Source organism: Gordionus sp. m RMFG-2023, chromosome 1, assembly GCF_954871325.1.
Source record: "Gordionus sp. m RMFG-2023 chromosome 1, tfGorSpeb1-WG-v2, whole genome shotgun sequence".
In the NCBI taxonomy this organism is placed as follows: domain Eukaryota; kingdom Metazoa; phylum Nematomorpha; class Gordioida; order Chordodea; family Parachordodidae; genus Gordionus; species Gordionus sp. m RMFG-2023.
Window position 1 is genome coordinate 47,827,084 of NC_088775.1, and position 25,446 is coordinate 47,852,529.

The following is a 25,446-nucleotide window of genomic DNA, read 5'->3' on the forward strand; positions in this document are numbered from 1 at the left end:
AATTTGGAAATTAAAAATGAAATAATGAAAGAAGAAATCAAATTAGAATGTAATGAGAGAAGTATAAAGAATGGAGAAATTGTTTGTGTGGAAAATAAAGTTAAGGGTATTGAAAAAATTGAAAATTTATTAGATAATATTTTGGAAATTACGGAAAATGTAAAAGCAATAAGTGGGGAAACTGATCAGGGTTTTCCTGAAATTGTAAATATTAAATGTGACGAAAATTATATTGAAATGGATAAAATTTTGGATTTGAAAATCGATAATGTTTTGGAAGCTAATGTTGCGGATTTTAAGTTGGAAATTGATTATAAGGTATTTGAAGAAGAATCCGAGTTAAAGAATAGTTATATAAAATGTGATAAAATATATAAAGAATCAAATTTAGAGCAAGAAAAATTGCCTGTATCGCTAAAATTCCCGGCGAAATTTGTAAGAAAAAAGATGGAAAACGAAGATTTGTTAAAAGAAAAAGAGTCACATGAAATTTGGAAAAGTTACGAAATACGGTGATAGATTTAGGGGTTAAATATGAAGAAATTTTTGAGGAAAAATTAGAATGTTTGGTGGATTATGAAGTAGATATACCACAGTATTGTGCAGTTCGCAGGGTATTTCGAATGGAGGGCTGAAATGGAAAATGAATTAAATAATTGGTTACGTGATGGAATCGTATCAGGTCAATTCAGCGAAACTTTTATCGCGAAACACTTTTGCGAAACTTTTATCGCGAATGTCGTTTATCGCGAAGGAATTTTATAGCGAAGGTAATATAGTGAAACCAATTCCGCGAATTTTTTTCCGCGAAACATTTATAGCGAAGGCAATATCGCGAATTTATTTCCGCGAAACCTTAACCGCGAATACTTTATAGCGAATACATTTTAGCGAAACTTTGATCGCGAAAGCGAATTTATTTCCGCGAAACCTTAACCGCGAATACTTTATAGCGAATACATTTTAGCGAAACTTTTATCGCGAACTCTTTATAGCGAATTTATTTTCGCGAAACTTTAACCGCGAATACTTTATAGCGAATACATTTTGGCGAAACTTTGATCGCGAACTCATTATCGCGAATTTATTTCCGCGAAACCTAAACCGCGAATACTTTAGAGCGAATACACTTTAGCAAAACTTTGATCGCGAACTCGTTTTAGCGAAACTTTAATCGCGAACCATTTATAGCGAATTTTCTACCGCGAATGTATTTGTGCGAAATTATTATAGCGAGCGCATGACCGCGAAAATTGTGAATTCATTTTAAGTGAAATTGATATATTCAATATAAATTTACCAACCGAAGTTTCTTAAATCATAAACGCGAATGTTTTAAGAATATTTTATTACGTATTGTTTATTTAATAAGCATGTAACCTCTATCTGATGTGATAGAAAATATATTAGTCTTCCTGGTCTCACTCACTCATGGTTGTAAGTGTGGAGCGAACATTTTGGGTTAAGTTTTTAGCAGAATTAGTTAACCCTCCCCCCCCAACATAAAATTTAAAAGTGTGCTTTATGTCATTTAAAGTAATACTTTATTTCTAATCTAGATAAAAAAAATATACTGAAGACTAAGAATTTTTTATTGATTTTCTCAGATTATTTTAATTATAGAAAATTTTACTGATAATTAATGCCTCCTAATTACAATTTTGAGATAATGCACATCGATATAACTTTGATATAATAATAACTAATTCATTTGAATATTATGACCTTTCCTTTTTCTTCTATCATTTTAATAAATAGAAATAACTGCAAAGTTATGATTAATCAAAAAAAAATTCAAAATATTTTAAATTACATAAATTTGTAATATTTATGAAGAATAAATTATGGAAATAAATCATTAGATCTTCAATTATTTTAGTTTTCTATTTTTGCTGATTTCACAAGTCAAACTAAACAATATAAAAAAAAAATTAAAAAACATAAAATAGTTTTCATCATTAAAATAATACCAGTTCAATTTAAATCATAGCGTATTTGTGAAAACATCGCTAAACGCTTCTACTCAATTTGTAAGCACTTTTACTCATTTTTTCGAATAAAATGGAATTAAAAAAATCAGGATTTTTTGAAAATATATAGAAAATGTTCCAAATCAAGAAAATAAAGATATTACAATATCGGGAAATCAGGGCAAAATGGGTTAAGTGTTTATTTATTTACTTTTACATATTTTACCATGACAAGGGTGTGGGGAAGGGGGGGGGGGGTTGTTAAAAACATTTTCTAAATTTTGAGAGGAGTATATAAATGAAGGATAATAAAAAATAATTATAAAAAGTGGCTATATTTTAATTATATTAAATAGGTGTCTTATTCAATTTTCTCATTTTGTAAATTGCAAAAACTTTTAGGCCCAGCCATACCTCCCATATTCTAAGAGTGAGGTGGGATTTTTTATGACTAAAGGATAAAAAGCGGGAAAGCGCCACAACTGCAATCCTTTTATATATAAATATTGGTGAATAATTTTTTTTAAATTATAATTTACAAATTTAAATTTGAATATAAAGTCAAAATATATAAAAATTAGATCCAAATCTACATATTTATCGGAAGGAATTTATTTTATTTAAAAGTTTATTATATATGAAATAAATTTTAACTCTTCGCAATTCATGTCAAAATTCTGCTTTACCATTAATTCGGCCTCTAATAAATCAAATGAGACCGAAGAAAAATTTTTTCGCCTAATCATATTCATTCATTTCTGAGCCAGCATTTGAATGTAGAATTAAAAATAAATTTTTAGATATTTTTTAGGCTTATATTTACATTTTATTTAATTCTTTCTAAATATTCTAACTTGATCGTATCATTCAAAATCAAAGGTTTAAGCTATTTATATCTATAATTACCATAATAGTTTGATAATTCTGAGTAACTTCTTTATACGCTTCAACTTGTGTATCACAGAGGAATAGACAAGATTTATATATTTTAATATCAGCGCCGTTAAATTTGGCGACTGAATAGTTCTACGAACTAATTGTAAATTATATCATTATTTCTTGCTTTATTTGTACCAATTGAGTATTTAAACGAGTATAGTAGCTCGTAAAAGGAAAAAACTATTAGTAACAAAATTTTGGCAAATCTATGATTTAAGCGACGGAAATAATTTATTCAGAAAATTTTATCGATGTTCCGTATTAATTATAATTTAATTCGTTTAATAGACAGTATAAAGAAAAAGTTTATTAGCAAAATAAGAAAAATTGCTTAATTTAGCATTATTGATAGAATGGAAAATAGCTGGTCTGCGCTAATATTTATTAATTATTCAGTCATTTTTTTCACACACAAAAAGGTAATCGTACTATAAGAGAAATAAAATCTATATCTCCCATTAAAGCGTAAAACCAACCAAATTTCTGGAAGCATTTAATCTGGAACTTAAATCAATAATTGAAATTTATTACATTGATTCTTCAATTCATTTGGTAGATAGTTTTTCGACAAAATAAGATAAAATTGCCACGATTGACAACATGCGAAAAAAACAAATATTTTTGGGTGAGCTCATACCATAGAAATGCCAGATTAGTACGTTGTTAAAGTATCTAGATACAAGTATTTAGATACTGTATCTAGATATAAAAATGTAGCATCTGTATCTGTATCTAGATAGATTTTTTAGAAAGGTATCTGTATCTAGATATTTTTTTAGAGGTATCTGTATCTGTTTTTAGATACTTTTTAAGATACATTTTATATACCCCTTTTTTATTATAAATAAAAATATTTGACTGTAAAATTTATTTTATTTCATATGAGCTTATGAAATAAATAAATATATATATATATTATATATTAATATTTATTAATACTATAATAAAGAATTATATATACATAAAATATTAAAACTTATATATAAAAAATATATATAAATATTCATTAATTTAAATATTATGTCCGAGTTTATCAATAAACCATAGAAATTTTAATATTACAATATGGAAATGGTAAATTTTATTTTATAACTAAATTTTTAAGTTTATATATTTATTTAGATCTATATCGATGAAGAAGAGGAAGCAACAACAAGTTCTATTGCTTTACCATGGCCAATTTATAGAGCATATTTTAAAATAATATCTCAAAACAAAGAAAACAATTCTCTGATGGTAAAATGTTTGCCGTGTCTACCTAAAAATACAAAAATATCCGTCAGTATGACTTCAACGTGCAATATCGTGAAGCACATAAGGGTATAGATATTATATATTTAAAATTCTAATTTAAATTTTAAGAGAAAACATCCAACCTTGTTAACAAAAATAAAAAAGGGGAAGGAAAATAAAACTACTAAAGAAAATATTTTACAAGGCTCATCCTCCAATAATATTTTTGCTAAAAGACCTTTGATTTTAACTCAAGGCACTTTAGATGATTTAATTATTGCTTTTATTATATATGGCATGCAGCCATTTTCAATTGTTGAAAATCCTTCTTTTAAAAAAATGATCAACACTTTGACTCCACACAAAAATATAATTTGCCGACAGACAATTGTTGGTAGAATTTCCCAAAGATGGGAAAATGAAAAGAAAGAAATAATTAAAAGCCTTATAGAACCATCATTAATATGCACAACAATTGTTGAAGTGCCTATCGTAGGTATAGCTAACATTTAAATTTGTATAATAATTAATTAAGAATAAAATATTTCAGCAATTATAAGAAATTTTAATTTTTAGTTCATACATAGGAGTAACCGCTCACTATATAAATCCAATAAGTTTGGAAAGAAAAAATATAGCGTTGACTTGTAAAAGAATGACTGGTAGTCATACATATGATAAAATAGCAAAAAATTTACAAGATATAGCTAAGGATTATTGCATTCAAAATAAAATTTCAAAGACCATTACAGATAATGCCAAAAATTTTATAAAATGTTTTAGGTTTATTTTATTATAAATAAATATAAACATAATATATGATTGATTACTTAATTTATTAAAGAGTTTTCAAGCCAATTGAAAATAATACATGTGAATCAATTGATGATCTGGAAGATGAAGCAGTTGTGCCAATTTTTATATCAAATCTTTATAATACTGCACAGGATTCTGAATTATCAGAATCATTTAGTTTACCTCATCACCAATGTTGTGCCAGTCACACATTGAATCTTATAGCCACTGTGGATGCCAATAGAGCAATGCAGTGTAAACAATATCAGAGGGTAAAACTAATTTTAATTAAATAAGTAATATTTTCTTCATTAGATATATAGCACAACACTACATAAATGCCAAAATATATGGAATAGGCAAAATAAGTCTCCTATTTCATCTGAGATTATTAAGGAATATAATGGTCGTTATTTTATATGTCTTAATATAACTAGATGAAACTCCACCTATAATGACTTACAATTAATGTCAGAAATTATAAAAGCTAAATCTGACAAAGTGGACAAGATATATGATGGAATAAAACTACCTAGGTTTTTACCTAATAAATGTGATTTTAATCATGAATATTATTTAGTAAGTTATAAATAATATTTATATATATATAGCATTATTTTAAATTGGCTAATGAAACCAATAGCTAATTCCCTTGATATTTTGCAGGGAGATAAGTATATGTACACAGCTTATTACTGTGCAACTATTTCACAACTTATTATCAAATTAAAGAATTTTAAAGGAATGAACCTGAGATTCTGTTTACCACTCTTAGATGCCTTACTTAAAGGGGTTGAGGATAGGTAAATTAATATAATAAATTAAAAATATTTAATAATTCTAGGTTTATTGTGACCTTATCTGAAGATGATAATATTATAGCAACCATGCTCCACCCTTTTTTTAAACTTGATTGGACATGGTTGCAAATGGAAGAAAATCTTAATAAAGAAAACAATTGATACAAAGATTAGCTGGTGAATTATCAAAGTCATCAACTGACTGCAAGCAAATAACCTGCCAAAAAAACAAATAATTTAATTTCAGATTTTTTTCAGTACCCTACAGCAGATATAATTTCTAATAATGATTTAAATTTTGATAATCAACAAATTTTAAATAATTTTTTCAAAAATGAATGTAGAGATTTTAGCATTTTTAAAGAATACCCTGATATAAAATTGTTATTTATTAAATATAACACTACAATTCCTTCAAGCGCCCCTGTGAAAAGACTATTTAGTGTTGCTAAAAATGTCTTTACAGATAAACGAGGATGCCTAAATGATCAAAATTTTGAAATATTTTATTACTGAAATCTAATAATTATTTATAATTATTTAATCATATATTTTCATATATTATATTAAAATCATTATTTTAGTTATATTCTGATAAATGTTATATTGCGTCAATAAATTTTTTAGCTCATTTCATGAATTTTCACAATATAATATTAAGTTAAGTTTATGCAAACCTATAAGAGCATAATAAAAATTGTATCTGTATCTTGATAACTTTTTAGACGCTGTATCTGTATCTAGATAACTTTTGAGACTATGTATCTGTATCTGTATCTAGATCCATTTAAAAAGTATCTTTTATTCCATCAATCAGTTTTTCTAGTCAATAAACAAAAACTAGTTTTAATAAGAGAAATAGACAATAGCAACCTTTAAGTATGAACAGGGTTGATAGTTTTATTGAAATGACCTTAATTTTGTTGAAATAGCTGGATTTAGGTCTTAAAACATTAATGATAGCCTTGCTCATTTGTTCTACAAGTATAATTTTCATTTATATTAGAGTCGTTAAATATTATGGAAAAAAGAATCTACAAACATTGTGATGATAAGTATCTCTGTGAATGTTGTACTACAAGATAAGTACAATTGCCGCAACTGTAGTTGCATCTGTATTATATCTTATTTTGGAGTACCTTATTATGTATTTAAACGTGATACTTGATAATTAAGCGCCTATCCCTATAATGTTATACATGGGGGTTAAAGCCCTTAAATTTTTAAAATATTTTTGGACTTTATTTTTACAGAAAAATTAAGTGAACCCCCCAAGAGTAGTTTAAATATTATCCTCCTCGCCTTTTTATTTGCAAAAGAGGATATCATGTTAATACAATCTAACAATGAAATGTCATTTTCGATTGAGAATTGCGCTATGCCGGATCTTAAGTAAGTCTTAATTTACTTTGAATTCTGAGAAGTTGGGTTCAGCCGATGTGATGCTAATTGGTATAGTTAGAATAATCCTAAAAATAATGAATATATTTTTAAGGGCTTCATGTCTATTAAATATGGAGCAAAATTTATATTTATTAAAATTTTTAATTCAGTTAATAACTTTAAAATATTTAATTAATTACTATTCTTTTATGAAAAATTTTTATATTTTGGAAATAATATATTAAATTATTTTATTTTTAAAATTTTAAAATGCATCAAATAAAAAAATCGTAAGTAGCCAATTATACTTGGACAAGTGGGATTCAAAAATTCAAATGGGGACAGATATTAATTATAAAATTTAGATTTGAACACATAATATTGAAATATAAGTGTCATAATCAGCTGGTTAATCTAATTTTCTTGGGCATCAATTTAAATATATATGGGGGTCTATTTGGGTATAAATTAGATATACAAATATTTTCTGGCATTAATATTTAGCTACCTCAAGGTGTTAAAATTTTATTAAGCTGGGGGGAGGGGGTGCATTGCTGACAAAAAAAGATGGCTTACCAACTCTCAATAATTTGACTTGGTCTTCGATGGGTAACTCCATAAAATGCGGTATATATTTGGCCCATTCGACTAAACAGAACAATTGTTTATCAGCAGCTTGGCATATATTTGTCACTGCATCTTTCTGAATAAATAAATAAAATAGTTATAATAGATAAGGGATTCTAAAAAAATATAGAGAAATGCATTAATTATGAATTTATTAAATGAGATGATAATGTGTAAAGTTACATTTTTAATTCAGACTTTTAAAAAGAGACCATCCGGTTCTTTAGTTATTACTATAATTTTTTGTGATATTTTTCATTTTTATTTAACAACTTACCAAGAAAATTATTGCGGCTTGCTCAACTTACCACCAAAATTTCTTTGATTCAATCAATGATATTCCTGCACAACAATCATTAATACAAGAACATTATTGCGGCTTGCTCAACACTAACTTACCACCAAGATTTCTTTGATTCAATCAATGATGAAAATACTTATCTCAATCATATATAGATTTAGGTTAATTTATCTACTTGATCATTATATTTAATTTTAAAAAAAATTTTTTTTTTTTAACATTCTAAAATTCCACAACCATCTCTCAAATTTTAATACATATTTTTCAAAAAATATAGATTTTAAGTTAGTTTGTATTATATTTTTTAAAATATAAATTTTTATTTAAACATTACTCAATTATTTAAACCCTAATATTCATGAATCTTGATACAACAAAATTTAAATTTTTAATTTAATTTTATAATTTTTATTTTTTTAAAATAACATTTTTGGAATTTCAGAAATAAGTCATTCATTCATATATACCCCCTCCTCCTTTTTTTTCTTCTAAAATGGGTATGTCAAGCATTTGTAATGCCTGCCATAAATTTTGACCCAAGCTATTTGTTTTTATAAACATGGGCCCAGGTCAAAACCATGTATAAACTGGTAAACCCCCTTCAAATGAAATTTTGTACAACAAAATTGAAACAACCCCCATTGTAACTCAAAATTTTTATCCTGATTTTTATGATAATTTTTTAAAGTGGGAAAAGCCACCAACCTTAATCCACCTACCCCTTAAATCAAGGTATTTAATTTCTAATTTTTTGACAACACTTATTATGGAAGTTAATTCAAATTTAAATTCCCTTAAAGCTTGGGAGAATCTTTTAACCTTTCCTTTTAAAGTCTTAATTAAACCTACAGATAAAAATAAAAAAACTATTTTGCATGAATGTATAAAATATAAAATAGACCATTTTTATGACTTAGAAATGGAAAATTACGTTCCTGGTGTAAGGGCTACATCTGATTTTGCCCATAAATGCAAAATTATATCAAAAAAAATAGACCAAGGGGACGTATGTGGAGCTCTTAAATTAGCTTCATCTAATGATAAATTGGCTCCATTTGATGAACATACTTTTACTTTATTAAAAGAATTGCACCCTCAGGCTTTTCCTGAAGATTTTCCCATCCCTATAAAATCTAATTTAATCGAAATAGGTAAGGAAAAATTAATTAAAACAGTTTTATCTTTTAATAAAAACTCTGCATGGGTAATTGACGATTTTGCGCCTCTTATTTCCAATTTATAATTAACCCTAAAAATCCTTATCAAGATTCATTTGTAAATTCATTGGTAATACTTAGTGGAAATATATTAAACAATGATTTACCTAGTCAAGTTCACCAAATTCTTTTTTGGCTCAAGATTAATTGCTTTTTCTAAGCCTGATGGTGGAGTTCGACCAATTGCAATAGGGTCTTTTTTTAGGAGACTATTAGCTAAGATAATCGTTGAGCGCATCAGACCTGATGCTTCAAAAATGTTCAAACATATCAATTAGGCTTTGGTACTAAAGGGGGATGCGAAATAGCCGCTCACTCTCTTCGCATATATATCGAAGATCCTCCTCCAGACGCCGTAGTCTGTAAGCTTGATTTTAAAAATGCTTTTAATTCTTTATCCAGAAAAGCATTTTTGAATATTTTTTATGAAAAATTCCCAGTTTATGCAAGATTTATTGAACAGTCTTATGGCTGTAGAACCCCCCTCAAATTCGGGGAATATACAATTCCATCTGACGAAGGTATTCAACAAGGAGACCTTTTGGGCCCGGTATACATAACCTAGTTCATTGTCTAAAATCCTTTTTTAATTTAGATTTAAACATATGGTATCTAGATGATGGTACCATTTGCGGACCTTCTAAAAATATTCTTGCAGCGATAGAATATATAGAGAAGAATTCTCTAAACATAGGCCTTACTCTAAATAAAGCTAAATCTGAAATATGCTTTTTAAATTCCAAAGTCCAAGGGTTTAAAATTATTAAAAATAGTGAAATTAATCTTCTAGGTTCTAGGTTCACCTTTAAGCAGTTTTTCCAACTGTGAGGTGTTCGTGGAAAAATTTTTCGAAGGCTTATTAGGACTTGAAACTATTTTAAACGAAATTGCTTCACACCAGAGCTTTTTTCTTTTAAAAAAATATTTATTTTTACCAAAGATTTTACATATTTTTAGATCTTCTTCCTTTTTTTTAAATAATGAAATTATTAATCGTGTTCATGAATTTTTTAGAAGTTTATTAGAAAATATTTTAAATATTAAATTGGAAGATTTTAATTGGGGTTTCTCACAATTACCCTCGAAAATGGGTGGTTTAGATTTATATCCTATAAATCTTATTTCTCTTTCCTCATTTTTGACATCACGTTTGATGAATAACGCCATGATATCTTCTTTTATCTTTCCTAAAGATAACCTTTTAAAGTCAGCCTTGACAGCCTGGGTATCTTTGGCTCTACCTGAAGCTGTCTTACCCACAATCTTAACACACCAATCTATTTTCGAACCTTTAATTATAATTTTTTATATAGAATGCTGACTGTACTAGTGGTTATGAATGGTTGGAAGCATTACCAAGTCGTAACCTAGGTAACCTCTTACCAGATGAACAATTAAGAGTTGCCATAGGCCATCGACTTGGATGTAACATTGTTCAACCACATACATGCATCAAATGTAAAATATTAGTTGATTCCAAAGGGAGACATGGTCTAAATTGTATATATGGTCAAGATTTAGTTATTAGCCGTTCTCTTACCAGGGCCCGAACACCAAACATCCTGGAGCCTACAAATTTATCATTAGATGATGGCTTAACTTCCGTGCCTTGGTCTTTAGGGAAATCCTTAATTTGGGACTTCACATGCGTATCTTCTTTTCCAAAAAATTTAAATTCTAATCCGGTTGATATAGCCGAGAAAAAAAAAAAATTAAATATTCCAAATTCACAAATTATATTTTTACACCGATCGTTATCTCTTCCCTTGGACATATGCCAAGCGGAACTTTAAAGTTCTTAAAAAATATAGGGAATAAGACAAGAGCCCTTACATCAGAACCAAAAGAATTCTATTTTTTAAAACAAAACCTACAAATCACTATTTTAAAATATAATTACTCATGTTTTTTGGGAACTTGTAGTCTCACCTCCGTTTTTATATAATATTGTTTTATTTTATTATTTATATGTTAATTTTAATATTAATTTTATTTCTATATATATTTTTAATTTAAAAATAAATGACATTAGTACAAAAAAAAGAAAATTAATGTGAAACTATAGTTTTGAGTAGGAAAAAAACGAATCAAATAATTTATTATTCGTATTCATACAATAAAATCATTATTCGATTAGTCGAATGTTCGATTTGATTCGAAAATTTTTCTAAAGTTTATAAAAAATATATAATTTGTTGCAAAAAATTTATAAACATATGTAATGTTTTAAGATGACACTTTTAGGGATTCTCTAAACTAATTGTCATTAGCATATAAAATTTACAGAAAATAAACGAAATAAAACCCAATGATTTCATAACGTTATCTAAACAAATTGGCCAAAAATGTCAGATTTTTATAATTAGAATCGCTTATAAAATATATTTAAATTATTTCTTCAATCTAATATATTTATTAAAATTTTCTAAAAATGTACAATAATCTCATTTTATAAACATTAATATATAATACACAAAAAATATAATTATGCTAGATCCGAATTTGATAATAACCAGTTTTTTAAGCATAAAGACTTTCTAATAGTTTCCTCCTTCAAAGACATTCTATTTTTCATAATTGTTCCTATTGAGAACAACCGCTCACATGAAGCCGAAGATCCCTAAAAATACAATATATCAGTTGCCATTTTAGATAACACAGGAAAATGATCCCATGCAATCTCCACCACTCTAGCGGACTTTTATTAGAACTACGATGTTATTTTGTATGGAAATTCTATCCATGTTCGACTGTACTATTGCGCTAACTAATGTTGTATTGATATTATATTTCACTTTGTATTCATTATATACATCCTAGAGTTGTTGTATCTATTTCATATGATGTTGGTAGTTGTTCAAAAAATTCCATTTTTAGTTTAGGATCTAATATTGTTGATATTATAGTATGAATATTTGTTAAGTTATAATAATTTTCTAATTTCTCACGCACTGATAGCGTTTATAAAATTGAGATCAAATGAATTCAAATGTTCGATTAACGACGTGTTCATAACACCAAAAATGATTAAAAAGAAATTATAAAATAAAATAATTATATTTTAGGATGGGGTGTTTCCCTTTCCATAACTTTATACGAAGATATAAATTATATATGATTTGATAATAAGAAATAAAATAAAACGAAATGATATCCACTAGGAAAATTTAATTACTTCATTTTTATTATACTTACAATAAAATATTTACGAAAAATATAGAATATTTATAAATAAATAATTTCGAATAATAGGAATTAAATCGAATAGCAAATAATTCGTTTTAGGCCTAGTCTTGAGGAGACACACAGAGTATAGTAAGCCCTTCCGATACTTTCCCGTAGTTCAAAAAATAAAGACAATCACATATTTATAATGTATTACTATAATATCCATTTTGCGTGGTTTGGTCGACCTTTCCTACTGGGAACCAATATTAAAAACTAAATATTGGATTGCTTTTGGCATTGATTATAAAATCAATAATATATTGGTCATGTGAAATGATTATGACGATGGGAATCAATATTTAAAAAATATCATATACTATTGATCTTAATTTAGTTTTTAAAATATAATACGATTTTTTGTTAATTTGATATTGTAAACTACAAATATATTAAATTCCTAGCCATATGTAGAACTTGGAGCAAAGAGAACGGGATGATTACTTCCGGAACGTTCTGGAAAAAATATATTAAGACGCAAGCTATATCTACAAATATTTTCATGATGTTATATTTAATTTAAATTATTACATTACACACAAGTCTATACTTTATATTTGTATGTAAAAGTAAAACTTGAGGGTGATTAGCTGTTCTATTTTAGGCAGACGCACATAGATGTTAAAATAATTCGTAGTAAATAGAACTCAAATTTGATTCGTTCAAAACTCATGTCATATTAGGAATTCCATGAAGACAAGTGAATTCCAAATGTGTTCTCCACACTCAAGTTTATACTTATCACAAATTACAATTATATATGGCAATCAAGATTGCTTATTGGTGCTGGATAAAAACTTGTAACTTACTTATTAACGAAGTTTATTTTTCTCAAAAATCTGATAATAGCATCACCATTAGTGAAAGTAACGTATTCAAGTAACGCATTACTTTTATACGTTGTTCTTTCTTTACTTAATAATTTATAATATTTTTTATTATTGTTTAAGTTTAATATTTTAAAAATTACATAAATAAAACAACAAATATAATAAAAATTTTAAAATAAATACAATGCGTATTCCATTTCATTCTTTTTCAGAGGTTATTTTTTTTGTTGGATATCTTCATTTATATCAGAGTAGAGTTAGTGGGGATAATATTAATTGTGAACTATCTTTATCATTATCTTAAAAGCTAAATGAAGAAAAGAAACATTATTTGCTTTCTTTTTTGAGGAAAGATGTTGATAAAAATAAGACACATATGATATAAATTTGTGCTAAACCCGGTTCATTTTACTTTCCCATTTGTATGAAAGTATTTGACTCATTTTCATGATAAGAAAAAATGTCTTTTAATGAAGATATGTCTGACGATGTGACTGGTGGATGAAATGTTAAATTTCTTCAAGAATAATTCTTAAGAAAACCTTAAACAATTTCTAACTATTAAAACCATGTTTATAAAATATAACATACCCCTGCTATTCTCAGAACCTATTGAAGGGGTGTTCAGTTCGGCAAAAGCGATGCTTCGTGATAAACAATCATGTTTATTCAATAAAAACTTCGAAAAGCAATTACCATATATATAAAAAATAAATATCAATATATTTAATTTATAATCATATTATAATAAAAAATTATGTGCCATTATTTATTTATTTGAATTTTTGGTAAATACATATTGATTGATGAAATAAAAAGAAATTGTAATCTTATTTCATAGTAATGGCTTCGGGAGTTGTTAAAAAAAAGTAAAGTACCACGTTACTTTAAAAAAAAAGTAATGTAAGATTAAGACGTTATTATTGTTAGAGAGTAACGTGAAATGTAGTAACGTTACCGTTTGAGTAACGTAGACAACTCTATACATTAATTAATTCTTTTAAATAAAGCATACTTGAGCATCAACAAACGAATCGCCACAATTGTCAACCCTAAGTTCGGCTTCCAAAATCTGCTCAATAGGCATATCGTTGTGGGCTGAGCTACTAGGCTCAACTTCGCTGTCGTTTTTCTTTCGTTCTTCTTGAACCGCTTATGAAATTGGTTTATATAGGATGTCAATAATTAATATATTTTATAGAAAAGTTTAAAATTTTTGATAAGTGATAATATAATTTTCAAAATTCTCATTTCTAATTGATTCTGTTTATTTATTTAAAAACTAAAGGTTAAATCATGATTTTTATCAAATTAGGTTACCTTCTCTTTTCATTCCCATTACTAAGCATTTTTGATAACGACAAAATTGGCATCGATTTCTTTGTCTTTTGTCGATTACGCAACTTTGGTTTTCACGACATGCGTATGTTAATTCCTTCCTAACCGTTCTCTTGAAAAAACCTTTGCAGCCTTCGCAACTAATAAAACATTCGATGAAATTAATGAAAAGCTTAACGTAACATTTTTGTGGCATAAGAAAAAATATTATTAAAAAAATTGCGGACTTTTTGGGTTGATCTTGCAGACCTCTAAAATTTTATTCGTTAAACATATTAGAATTTTATTCACATACTTCCATTTAAAGATGTATATGAGTGCAGTGAGATTTATGGTATTACATGCAAATAAATTGGCCTTGCAAAAATCATGATTTTTTTAAAAATATTTTAAATCGAATTGAATAAATCGCGATTTTTTAAATTTTATTTAAATCAAATTTTATAATCCAGCGAATTTATTACATCAAAAAAGAAAGAAAGATTCTTTCAGATTATTTTAATAAAATTAATTCACATATATTAGAAATAATGTTTATAAATTGTATCTAAATTAATTTTAGTATTAATAAAATATATAGAATAAAAATTTCTTAAACAGGACATATATATTTTACATACAGAGAATTTGATATCACCTTTAATAACAATTAGGGCTGTGCTGATCCAGATATTTTTCACCGATTTATATGATTTTTCACCCTCCCCCCCCCCTTGAACAAAATGTAATTAAGAAATCAATATTTTTTATGCAAAAAATCGAAATATGCATTTAATTATAAATATTTTTATTTCTACAATAATTAAAAAAAGTTTAAGGATATTGGTAGTACTAAATTCATTATCCCTCTCCGTGAAATTAGAATTCAGCAGATAACACATTTTGCAAAAAAATTTTTTTTTAATATTTCTATAATTCAGATACCATATTTAAAAAAATTATTTTATTTAAAGTATAAATAATAAAATTGGCGTTATTATTTAAAGATTTAAAATAAATAAAACTTTGGTAAAATTTAAGGGGTGTTGTGCATTTGCATTGTTTTAAAAAAAATTATTTAGAAAATATTATTAATGTAAAATAGATATACATAAAATAGTAAAAAAAAAGAAAAGTAAAAAGATCGGATTGGGTTTTTACAGGTAACGGCCCGATCCGATATTTTTGAAATATCGGCACAGCCCTAATAACAATAAATTTAAATAATTTTACGATTGCAACTATACAATGGCGAAGACAGAGTTTTGGGGTTGAACCCTCCCCCCCCCCCCCCCACGCATCATGGAAAATATAATAAGGTAAATTTTCGGTTTTCATAGTTTATAATGAAATCTAGACGAAAATTTGCTTTCAATTTCTATAAAATCATTCTCAGAAATTTTATCTCTAATTTAAAAAATGGGTGAGAAAATCCTAAATATCTATGGAAAAACAATACTATATGTAATTTTTTAATAAAATTTTCACATAAATATATTTTGTTATAAATCATATAAAAATTGAAAAACGTTAAAGTAAAGATATTTAGATTAGATCTTCTATATTAGTCGTTCTAGCATGATGCCAATTTTTTCTATTTTATAAATAACTTTTTTCCCCTTTAAATGCAACTAACAGATTAAAGCAATAAAATGTACTATTAATCACTACTTAATAGCTATAGTATAATTTCAGAATTAGTGTTTCCAAGAGTTTGATTCACTTCAGGCTTAAAGGGTGATGTCATGGTTTGCATTTTGTTAATAAATTACTTTTTCATAAAACATAATTTAGAAATTAATAAGAACTATTCAGTTACTAGATATTTAGTAATCTCTATTTTCTATTTTGACATTATATCAATTTTGGCATTTTTTAATTTATTTTTACTAATATCAAATTTTTTTTCTTTAAACTGTCTATCAAACGGATTAAAAAAAATATTCAAAATTTTTAGAATAAATGCTAAGTCGCTTTTTCCTGGTAAGGTTGGCCAAAATTTAGTTTCGATTAGCCTTTTCCTGTTTATTGGCCACTATACTAGCAAAGGACTTATTCATATGCACTAATAAAGCACGAAAATAGCAAAGATTTTAGAATTAGTGCTTCCAATTGTTCAATCGACTTTAATGGATATATTAGAATATCTATAAAAAAGCAAAATAAAATAACTATGAGAAAATCAAATATAATTGACCTGATTTTTCATAGGCGGAACTAAGTAGAAAGCTCTACATGTGAGATTTTAAAGCCGAAACCTTCACTTTTTTTAGTAACTCCCCCCCCACTGGATAAATTCTGCCTTTTAGTTAGTTGTTAAAAAATATCCCCCTTTTATAAAATAAAAAGTTCAATTTATGCGTACTATAACTCAGGTTCCCCGTATTTTTTAAAAAGGTTGTCAAAATATTTTCATATGAATTATTTTATATTTTAAAAAAAAGAGAATTATTAAAATCGAATATGTATAGTAAATTTTAGTATTCGTACGATTGCAAATATTAATTCCTTTAAACGAATTGAATAATGCACTTTTCCATTTATATTCGTTCTTGAATAGGCCTTCTTTATATTGAATTAATGGGCTAAATATTTTGGATATAACATATATGGCGTGACTAGGAAGGTACAAAAGCGTCCTAGCCCCTAAGGACGCCTAAATTTAATTTGCAAACAGCATATAATATATTCGAATAAAATGTTTATTTGAGCACACTAAATAATTAACTATAGAAGGCCTAAATGATTGAGCTGGAGAATGCATTGAGTTGAATGACTTAACTACACTGCTCACAATAATATTATCAATTTTTCTTAACATTACATGGCGCTACTGCGTTAAATTAGATTATAATTACGAATGGGTTATAGCCATAAAAATATTAAATGCAGAAATGGGTAACAAAAATAAATGCAAGCGGTAAAATTGTCAAATAAAATGGGGGAAATCGAGTTTATCCAACTTTTTTTAAAATTAAATTTTAAAAAAAAGGGATATAAATAATAGTGAAAAGTAAATAATTCATTACAGCATCAATTTTATTTTAAATACCAACCAATTTTCAAATTTATTGTCAATCTTACACATACAGAGACAAAAAAAAAATTCTTACCTGCATAAAATAAGAAAAAGATATACGAAAAGGTATTACCTTTTATTATTATTACATCATATTATATTATATTTTATTTTTTAATAGGGTTGAAAAAACCTGGGGATAATATATTTAAAAAATATTATATTTTCGTATTATTTATTAATTTCCATTATGTAATTTAGACTTCCCTACATAACCCCCCCCCCCCCCCCTAAAAAATGACCAGTAATTGGCCCACTGCTATTATGTTTTTAAGTGAATATGTGGTTTCCTATCATAAATTTAAATTTACACAAAAAGTGTTAATATATTATATTTTTTGAATAAGAATTATGAATAATCGCTAATTTTGCTAAAATAAATTGATATAAAAAAGAATACTTATGTCGAATAAGATCGTTTGATTGATAAGTCAACTTAAAATGACAAGAATATAATAGGAATGTTTATTTATTTTGGCACATATGAAAATTAAATTTAAAATAAAATATTTCTATAAAAATCCTCAATCAAATTATGGGCAAATGAACATTTATCGTAGAATTTTCTCTAGCGTATAAACACATAAAAATAAAAAAAGGTATCTATATATATTTTGAATTTAAGCTGATTAATGTATAAATCAGGGATGTGAACCCTTCGACAAAAAAAAAGGTCCAAGTCCGGGTACAGGAAAATTTTTTAAAAAAGACTCGGGTCCAGGGTTTGAGTCCGGGTTCAGGAAACATAAAAATAATGACTCAAAATAAGATTTCTTTCATTCATTTATTATTATACTTCAATATATACATATTCATAATTTATAAATGTAATTTATATCTTAAATGTTTTATTCAATCGCATCTTCTAAAATATCATCCTTGAGATTTCCACGTAAATTAGACAATATTTCAAAGATGAAAATTTACGTTCTACCCTTACCTAAAATAAATAGTATCTTTATAATTATTGTATTTTTGTCGCCGGTACAGCCATAAAGATTCTAGATAAATTATATAATTCTGGATATATTGAAGAATTTTCTTCCAGAATTTTAAAATATTTGCATCCTTATTTATTCTCTTAACTTCTGTGAACTTTTCTATTAAAGATGCAATAGGCATTTTTTGATCCTCCTTTCTATCTGATAATTTGATTTTTTTTTCTCTATCTAAAAGTAAAATTTCAATCATCAATGCTGTAACATAATTATTATTACACTATAACCAGTAGGTATTGTCGTACCTCCAATAAATAATAGTTTTGCATATGCCATAAATCCTTAAGATGGTCTTTAGCCATTTGTTTTTGCTCAATACTCAATAAAACTTAATATCGAGGGTCTAAATATATAGAAGCGTATACAACATTATTTTGCAAATATTGTTGCTCGAATTTTCATGTTTTCTAATATTTCATATAAAAAGGACTGTATATTTTTCTAGTATTTTAAATTTTTAAAAGGAAATTATGAAATTATTCATATTAAACAGCAATACATAAAGAAAAATTTAGATATTGGCATCTAATCCATATGCCATAAATCAAATAAACATAATTGTTCTGATTGTAATCTTAATATTGTTATTTTTAAAGGAACTAATACGGTCCTTTATTTTCCACCAATCATCTTCCGACAAAATGCTTCACATGCTCCTATAATAAAATCATTACAGAAATCTTTCAAACTTAATAATCGTTCTAGCATCATACAAATTGAGGACCAATGTGTTGTGCATTATCATTTAAATTAAAATATTATTACTTGCACTACAAAATAATCAACGTATTTCTATAACATAGCATATTAATAAATTTACATAATAAAATATTATTACCTACACTAGAAAATGGTTTATGATATCAATCTCTAAATAAAATGGAAGTCCAGGAAGAAAATGGAAAGAAAAACGAGAAGATAAAATAAATGATTCCACAAAAAAAAGAAAATTTTTTATGACACCTTGAACCCTCTACTTTTAAAAAGGGTCTGGGTTCGGGTACAGCCAAAATATGAGGGTTCAGGGTCCGGTTCACATCCCTGGTATAAATTATTTGAAAAAATTGGATCTTAGATTAGATGTCTGCAATGGGCGGGATTTTAATCCGAAAGCCTACCGGGACATTGTTTGAAATTTTTTAACACGCCCACCCGTCTACAGTTTTTAAAAAAAATTGGCCCGACCATTTATCTAAAATCTTTGTTTAACCAGTCCACTGTTTAAAAAATAGATTGGTTCATTTGTTTTTATTTATTTTAATTTTTTACTAAACTTTTCAATATTATTTAAAAAAATAAATTTTAAAATAAATTAAGACCATGCTGCTTATTTAGCTCAAGAAATGTTTTTAAATTTACATTCTCTCCTCCCGTACCATCGTTTTATTTTTAATCCACCGCTCGCCTACCGAATGTCAAAATTCTTTAAAAACCTATATGCTGCAGGCCTTTTTCTTACATCCTCTAACTGGTGCGTCAGCCCAGTTATTTAACCGCAGTTTTAAAATCAAATATTACTAAAACTGAGACCATATGCAAATATATAATAAAAAACAGGGCTGAGTATTTGACCTGCCAAATATGGTCAGATTCAATTATATGTTTTTATGTGTATATAATAAAATTAATTCAATGTTGAAATAATGCTTTGGCAATTTTTTTCCGATTTAGCTGATTTATTATCATTTCTCTTGATTGATCGTAAGTTGTAGCTAATTTTTCTATAGTCAAAGTTTCAAATCGATTTTAGTCCTTTGTATGAATATTACCCCAAGCGAATTTATTTTTAAACGAGCAAGACAGCGTGGGCACTTCCACCAACTTAATGTCGAATCAGATTAATGTTTATAGATTACATATTTTGCCTAATGAAAGATACAGCGTTTATATCAAAAATTTATTATATTAGCTAAAAAATTTAATTACCACTACCCTGCTAAAATCTTAACTCCTTTATTGTATCATAAGTTTCATTGAATTCCATAATTATATTATTAACTTAGTTATGAATTATAAAATATAATATTCAAATTGATTTAGTTTCTTAATAACAACAGCGAAAAAGGGTAAAAACTGTCGATTTTTACCTAAATCCCTATATCTTTAATAATATAATTACTAGGGAGCTATTATTTCTAGGGCTGTATCGATATTAAATATAGGATTGGCACCGATATTTAGCGTTTTCCAAAAATATCGGATCGGGCCGCTACCTGTAAAAACACAATCCGATCTTTTTACTTTTCTTTTTGTTGTTATTTTATTTTATGTTATGTATATTTATTTTATATTATTATAATATTTTCTATATAATTTTTTTTAAATAATGCAATGCAAATACACAACACTAGAGATCTGCAAAGTTAGGCTCGGCCGGAACGGGCTTTGGGCCGGACTCGAGCCTAATTCTATTTAAAATAATCTTCAGGCGTCGGACCTTAGAAATTTTTTATAATTTTATCAATTTTTTATGTAAAATAAAAAATTTTGATTTTAAAACTAAACGCCATATAACATATGTCTTTTATTTTGAGTAATCATAAAAATTAATTTCTATATTTAAATAATCGGGCCGGGCAGGCATAACTTTCTTTAAAAAAATTTCGAGCTGGGCCGGGCTTGAAAAATTAGGCCCGATGCAGATCACTACACAACACCCTCTAAATTTTATTTCTTTTTTTAAATAGATTTATAGCATTTTAAATTTTTTATAAAAATAGAAAGGAACACCCAAAGTTTTATTTATTTTAAATAATAACGATTTTATTATTTATACATTAAATTAAAGTATTTTTTTAAATATGGTAGTCCATATCGTAGAAGCATATTGCCAGAAAATCTAGAGGCTCTCATATTTATTTTAAAAAATCTAATATATTTTAATTTTATATATTAAATATTACAATTTTACTATTCATACCAAGATAAAATGGATATATTATTAAATATGTATTTTTTTAATTAGTCTTAATTGTAGAAATAAAAAAAATAAATTAAATGCATAATTCGATTTTTTGCATAAAAATTATTGATTTCTTAATTACATTTGGTTCAGGGGGGGGGGAAATCAGTATAAATATCAGATCGGATCGGTGAAAAATATGTGGATCGGCACAGCTCTAGTTATTTCCTTTTTAATCTAACTAGAACATAAATGGCGCATCAAATTTTTTTTATCGGAATTGAAAGAGGTTTGATTTCAATTTTCTTGCTCATTTAATAAGGAATGATCGCGTGTTTGATAGATTAATTGAACGATTTGCCAACCCTGATTATAAAAATTAATAAAGAAACACTGGATGATAGACATTGAAAATCTTCCCTTATTACAATGTTAAAATAAACAGAAAAAATTGTTGGAGTAAGCTAAAAATAATTAATGGATACATCGCTATTAGAATATACTTGAACTCAAAATTGATTTAAATCAATAATTTTTTAAAAAAAATAACTTGATTTAATTCGCGAATAAAATTGTGATTTAAAATGATTAATTTTTATTTTTAACCCCCTATTATTTGAGGTTAATAATTTATATTTAATTAGGAACAGTCATTCAACGTTCCGAGTTGGGGAGTATTCTAGTTCGATATATTACTTGGAAACTCTGGTTCGAAAAAATCATATGCCTATTGGCAAAGTTTATATACATATATATATATATATACCTTCACCTATTCAGGAATTGTTTAAAAACATGCAAAAATTTGAGCGGTATGATGAATCTGTGTTTTGTTTAAATTAGGGCTGTGCCGATCCACATATTTTACACAGATCCGATCCGATATTTTTAGATATTGGTTCAAAACCGATCCGATATTTATATTGATCCCCTCCCCCTGAACCAAATGTAATTAAGAAATCAATATTTTTTATGCAAAAAATAGAATTATACAATTTAATTTTTTTTATTTCTACAATAATTAAAAAAACTAAGTCTATGGATATTGGTAGACCCGACCCGCCCGCTCACGACAAACAATATTTTAATTCACGCCCGTCACGCCCGAAAATTCACGGTGTTTTTAAATTTTTCAAAACTATTGCTATAATTTCACACTTTTTTGAATTCATTCTATCTATTTCTCTAATTTCATAATCCATATTAATAACAAAAATAAATACAATCTATAAATCGAAATTTATTTAGAAAAAGAAGAATGTCCATCTTTTTTTTATTTCAATTGTGTACGCCTTTCCTCTAATAAGAGATTGGCTACAAAAAATAACCTTTCACTAGAAGCCGTTGCAGCTGACAAAATTTTACTCGATAATTTTCTCAAAAAAGGAAATGAATATTCCTGCTTCCAAACTTCAAAATATTGTCTTGTTATTTATCTTATATGAATCTTTTAAGTTCACCCTCACAGCTTTCATCAGTGATGTTGATGCTTCGTCAGAATCATCTAAAAATTTTCTAAATTTTTTATTTAGAATATACGGTCTTTTATGAGTGTAGTATGAATTAGGAAAGTGATAGTTGGTATTGACCATTTAGAATATACGGTTTTTTATGAGTTTAGGATATGTTAGGAAAGTTATAAATGATAGTTGGTATTGACTTAAGCATATCATCTAATTTTATATCATTTAGCATTTTTAAGATTGTTTTATATATATCATTTTCTTCATTTATTAAAAACTTAAGTCTTTTGAAATTCGGATCTAGAATTAAGCCTACCTTATGTAGTGGCTAAATAATAATTTTTAAAAGAAATCTTGTTCTGTATTTTAAGGTTTTGATTTATTGTATCACGTTCAGAAGGTTAACAAAATTTTATTAATTTTTGTTTCCATAAACAAACTTCATTTATTATGGGACGAGAATCTGCTCTCAGATTATCCGAGCATTCTTTAAATATTGATAAAAATTTATCTAACTCGCGTATGATGCTGATATCAATTGTGGCTAATCTATTTAATTCTTGCTTGCTAAACAAGTACACCTGTATTTCAGAATATGATTTTAAGAAACTCTGTATCATGATATATACAGAGTTTCATCTAGTTATTCTCGATATTACAACTTGTTTAAGGGTGTGGCTTGTTTGCTATTAGCTGTAGATTGTTTGAAATATTGTACTATTTTTTTTACACCATTTATATTTATGGCTATTTCAGTTAAACAATTGTCAAAAATATAATGCATAATATTATTTAGTATATGGCATATACATGTAAGCGTTTCTTCATCTTTGAATGCACTTATAAGATTTGCTCTGTTATCACTCACAACACATTTATATAAGTATTTTCTACTTCTGTATATTCTCCTAAAATTGAATTGATTACACTTTTAATTTTGACGTTTTTTTCATCCATTGCCCTTGTGGCCAAATAAATGTTTTTAATTTAAAATCCTTAATGAATATGTCCTATAATGGTTAAAAACTTAGATTTTTATAGTCATCCGTCCAACAGTGATTATTGGACAAGTAACTATTATTGATCATGCTTATCTTAAATTTTATTTCATGGTATATTTTTAAACCTATAGATACATGAGAGTTTTCCGGTTCACAACTTTTATATTTTGTTATCCATATGTAACACCAACATTTATCACTTGGCCTAGCTTGTAAAATCCTTCACCTTCTGTTGCATTTAAAGATTGAAGATCTTTATAAATAAAATATAACTGACTTTTCTGTAAAAAGTTTAAGCAAAATTTAGCATAAAGTCTCGCGACAAAAAACACCTAAACATAAAAAGAAAATAGAACTAACTAAATGATACCGGATGTTGTTTATAAAATGCGGAAGATTTTTAGCTTTCATAAATTATTCGTTTTTAAAAAAGAACTAAATTAAATAAGAAAATATATAATATAATTATAAAATTGCTAATTTATATTTATAAAAAAACAATTTAAAAAATTAAAATTTCCATGATTCACGGGAAATTTATGTTCACGCCCGATCACGCCCGGGGAAAATTTTGGGAAGGTTCGTCACGCCTTGGTATTTAAAATTTATTCACACTCACGCCGTGACACGATGGGTCACGCCTAATTTCACGGCCCGCGCCCACCTCTAATTGGTAGTATTAAATGAATTTTTCATTATCCCTCCCCGTGAAATTAGAATTCAGCAGATAACGCATTTTGCAAAATTATCTTTGTCTTTAATATTTCCATAATTCAGATACCATATTTAAAAAAATTCTTTTATTTAAAGAATAAATAATAAAATTGGCGTTATTATTTAAAAAGATTTAAAATAAATAAAACTTTGGGTATTCCTTTCTATTTTTATAAGAAAACTTTTAAAATACTATAAATCTATTTAAAAAATTAATAAAATTTAAGAAGTGTTGTGCATTGGCATTGTTTTAAAAAAAATTATTTAGAAAATATTATTAATATAAAATAAATATACATAAAATAACAAAAAAAAGAAAAGTTAAAAAATAGGATCGAGTTTTTACAGGTATTGGCCCGATCGGATATTTTTGGAAAACGCTAAATATCGGTGCCGATCCGATACAATATTTAATATCGCCACAGCCCTAATTTAAATTTGGTATAAGAGATTTAATCCTAATTGGTGAAAAATTAACAATAACCTTATCCAGGATAAACACCGTTATCTTTTATTATTAATGAGCGTATTATTATTATAAGTTATTATACTTCAATTTCATCAATTAAGTCGATAAATTCAAATAGGAATTATTTTAAACGAGCAAATATTATTAAAATATGATAACAAGTTTCAATTTCTTGATTATTAA

The 25,446-nt window shown here is 26.6% G+C and overlaps 1 protein-coding gene across 1 annotated transcript in view; it reads right to left on the reverse strand.

Moving 5' to 3' along the window:
• Positions 1–7,584: 7,584 nt before the first annotated feature.
• The window catches only part of LOC135922388 (glucocorticoid receptor-like), a 55,964-nt gene continuing 38,102 nt past the window's right edge, over positions 7,585–25,446 (reverse strand). Inside the window, exons 3-5 of the mRNA XM_065456775.1 lie at positions 14,641–14,798; positions 14,336–14,472; positions 7,585–7,823 (exon numbers count right to left, since the gene is read on the reverse strand). Of these exons, the coding sequence (XP_065312847.1) occupies positions 7,638–7,823; positions 14,336–14,472; positions 14,641–14,798 (481 nt within the window). The 3' untranslated portion in view covers positions 7,585–7,637. The remainder of the gene's footprint in view (positions 7,824–14,335; positions 14,473–14,640; positions 14,799–25,446) is intronic.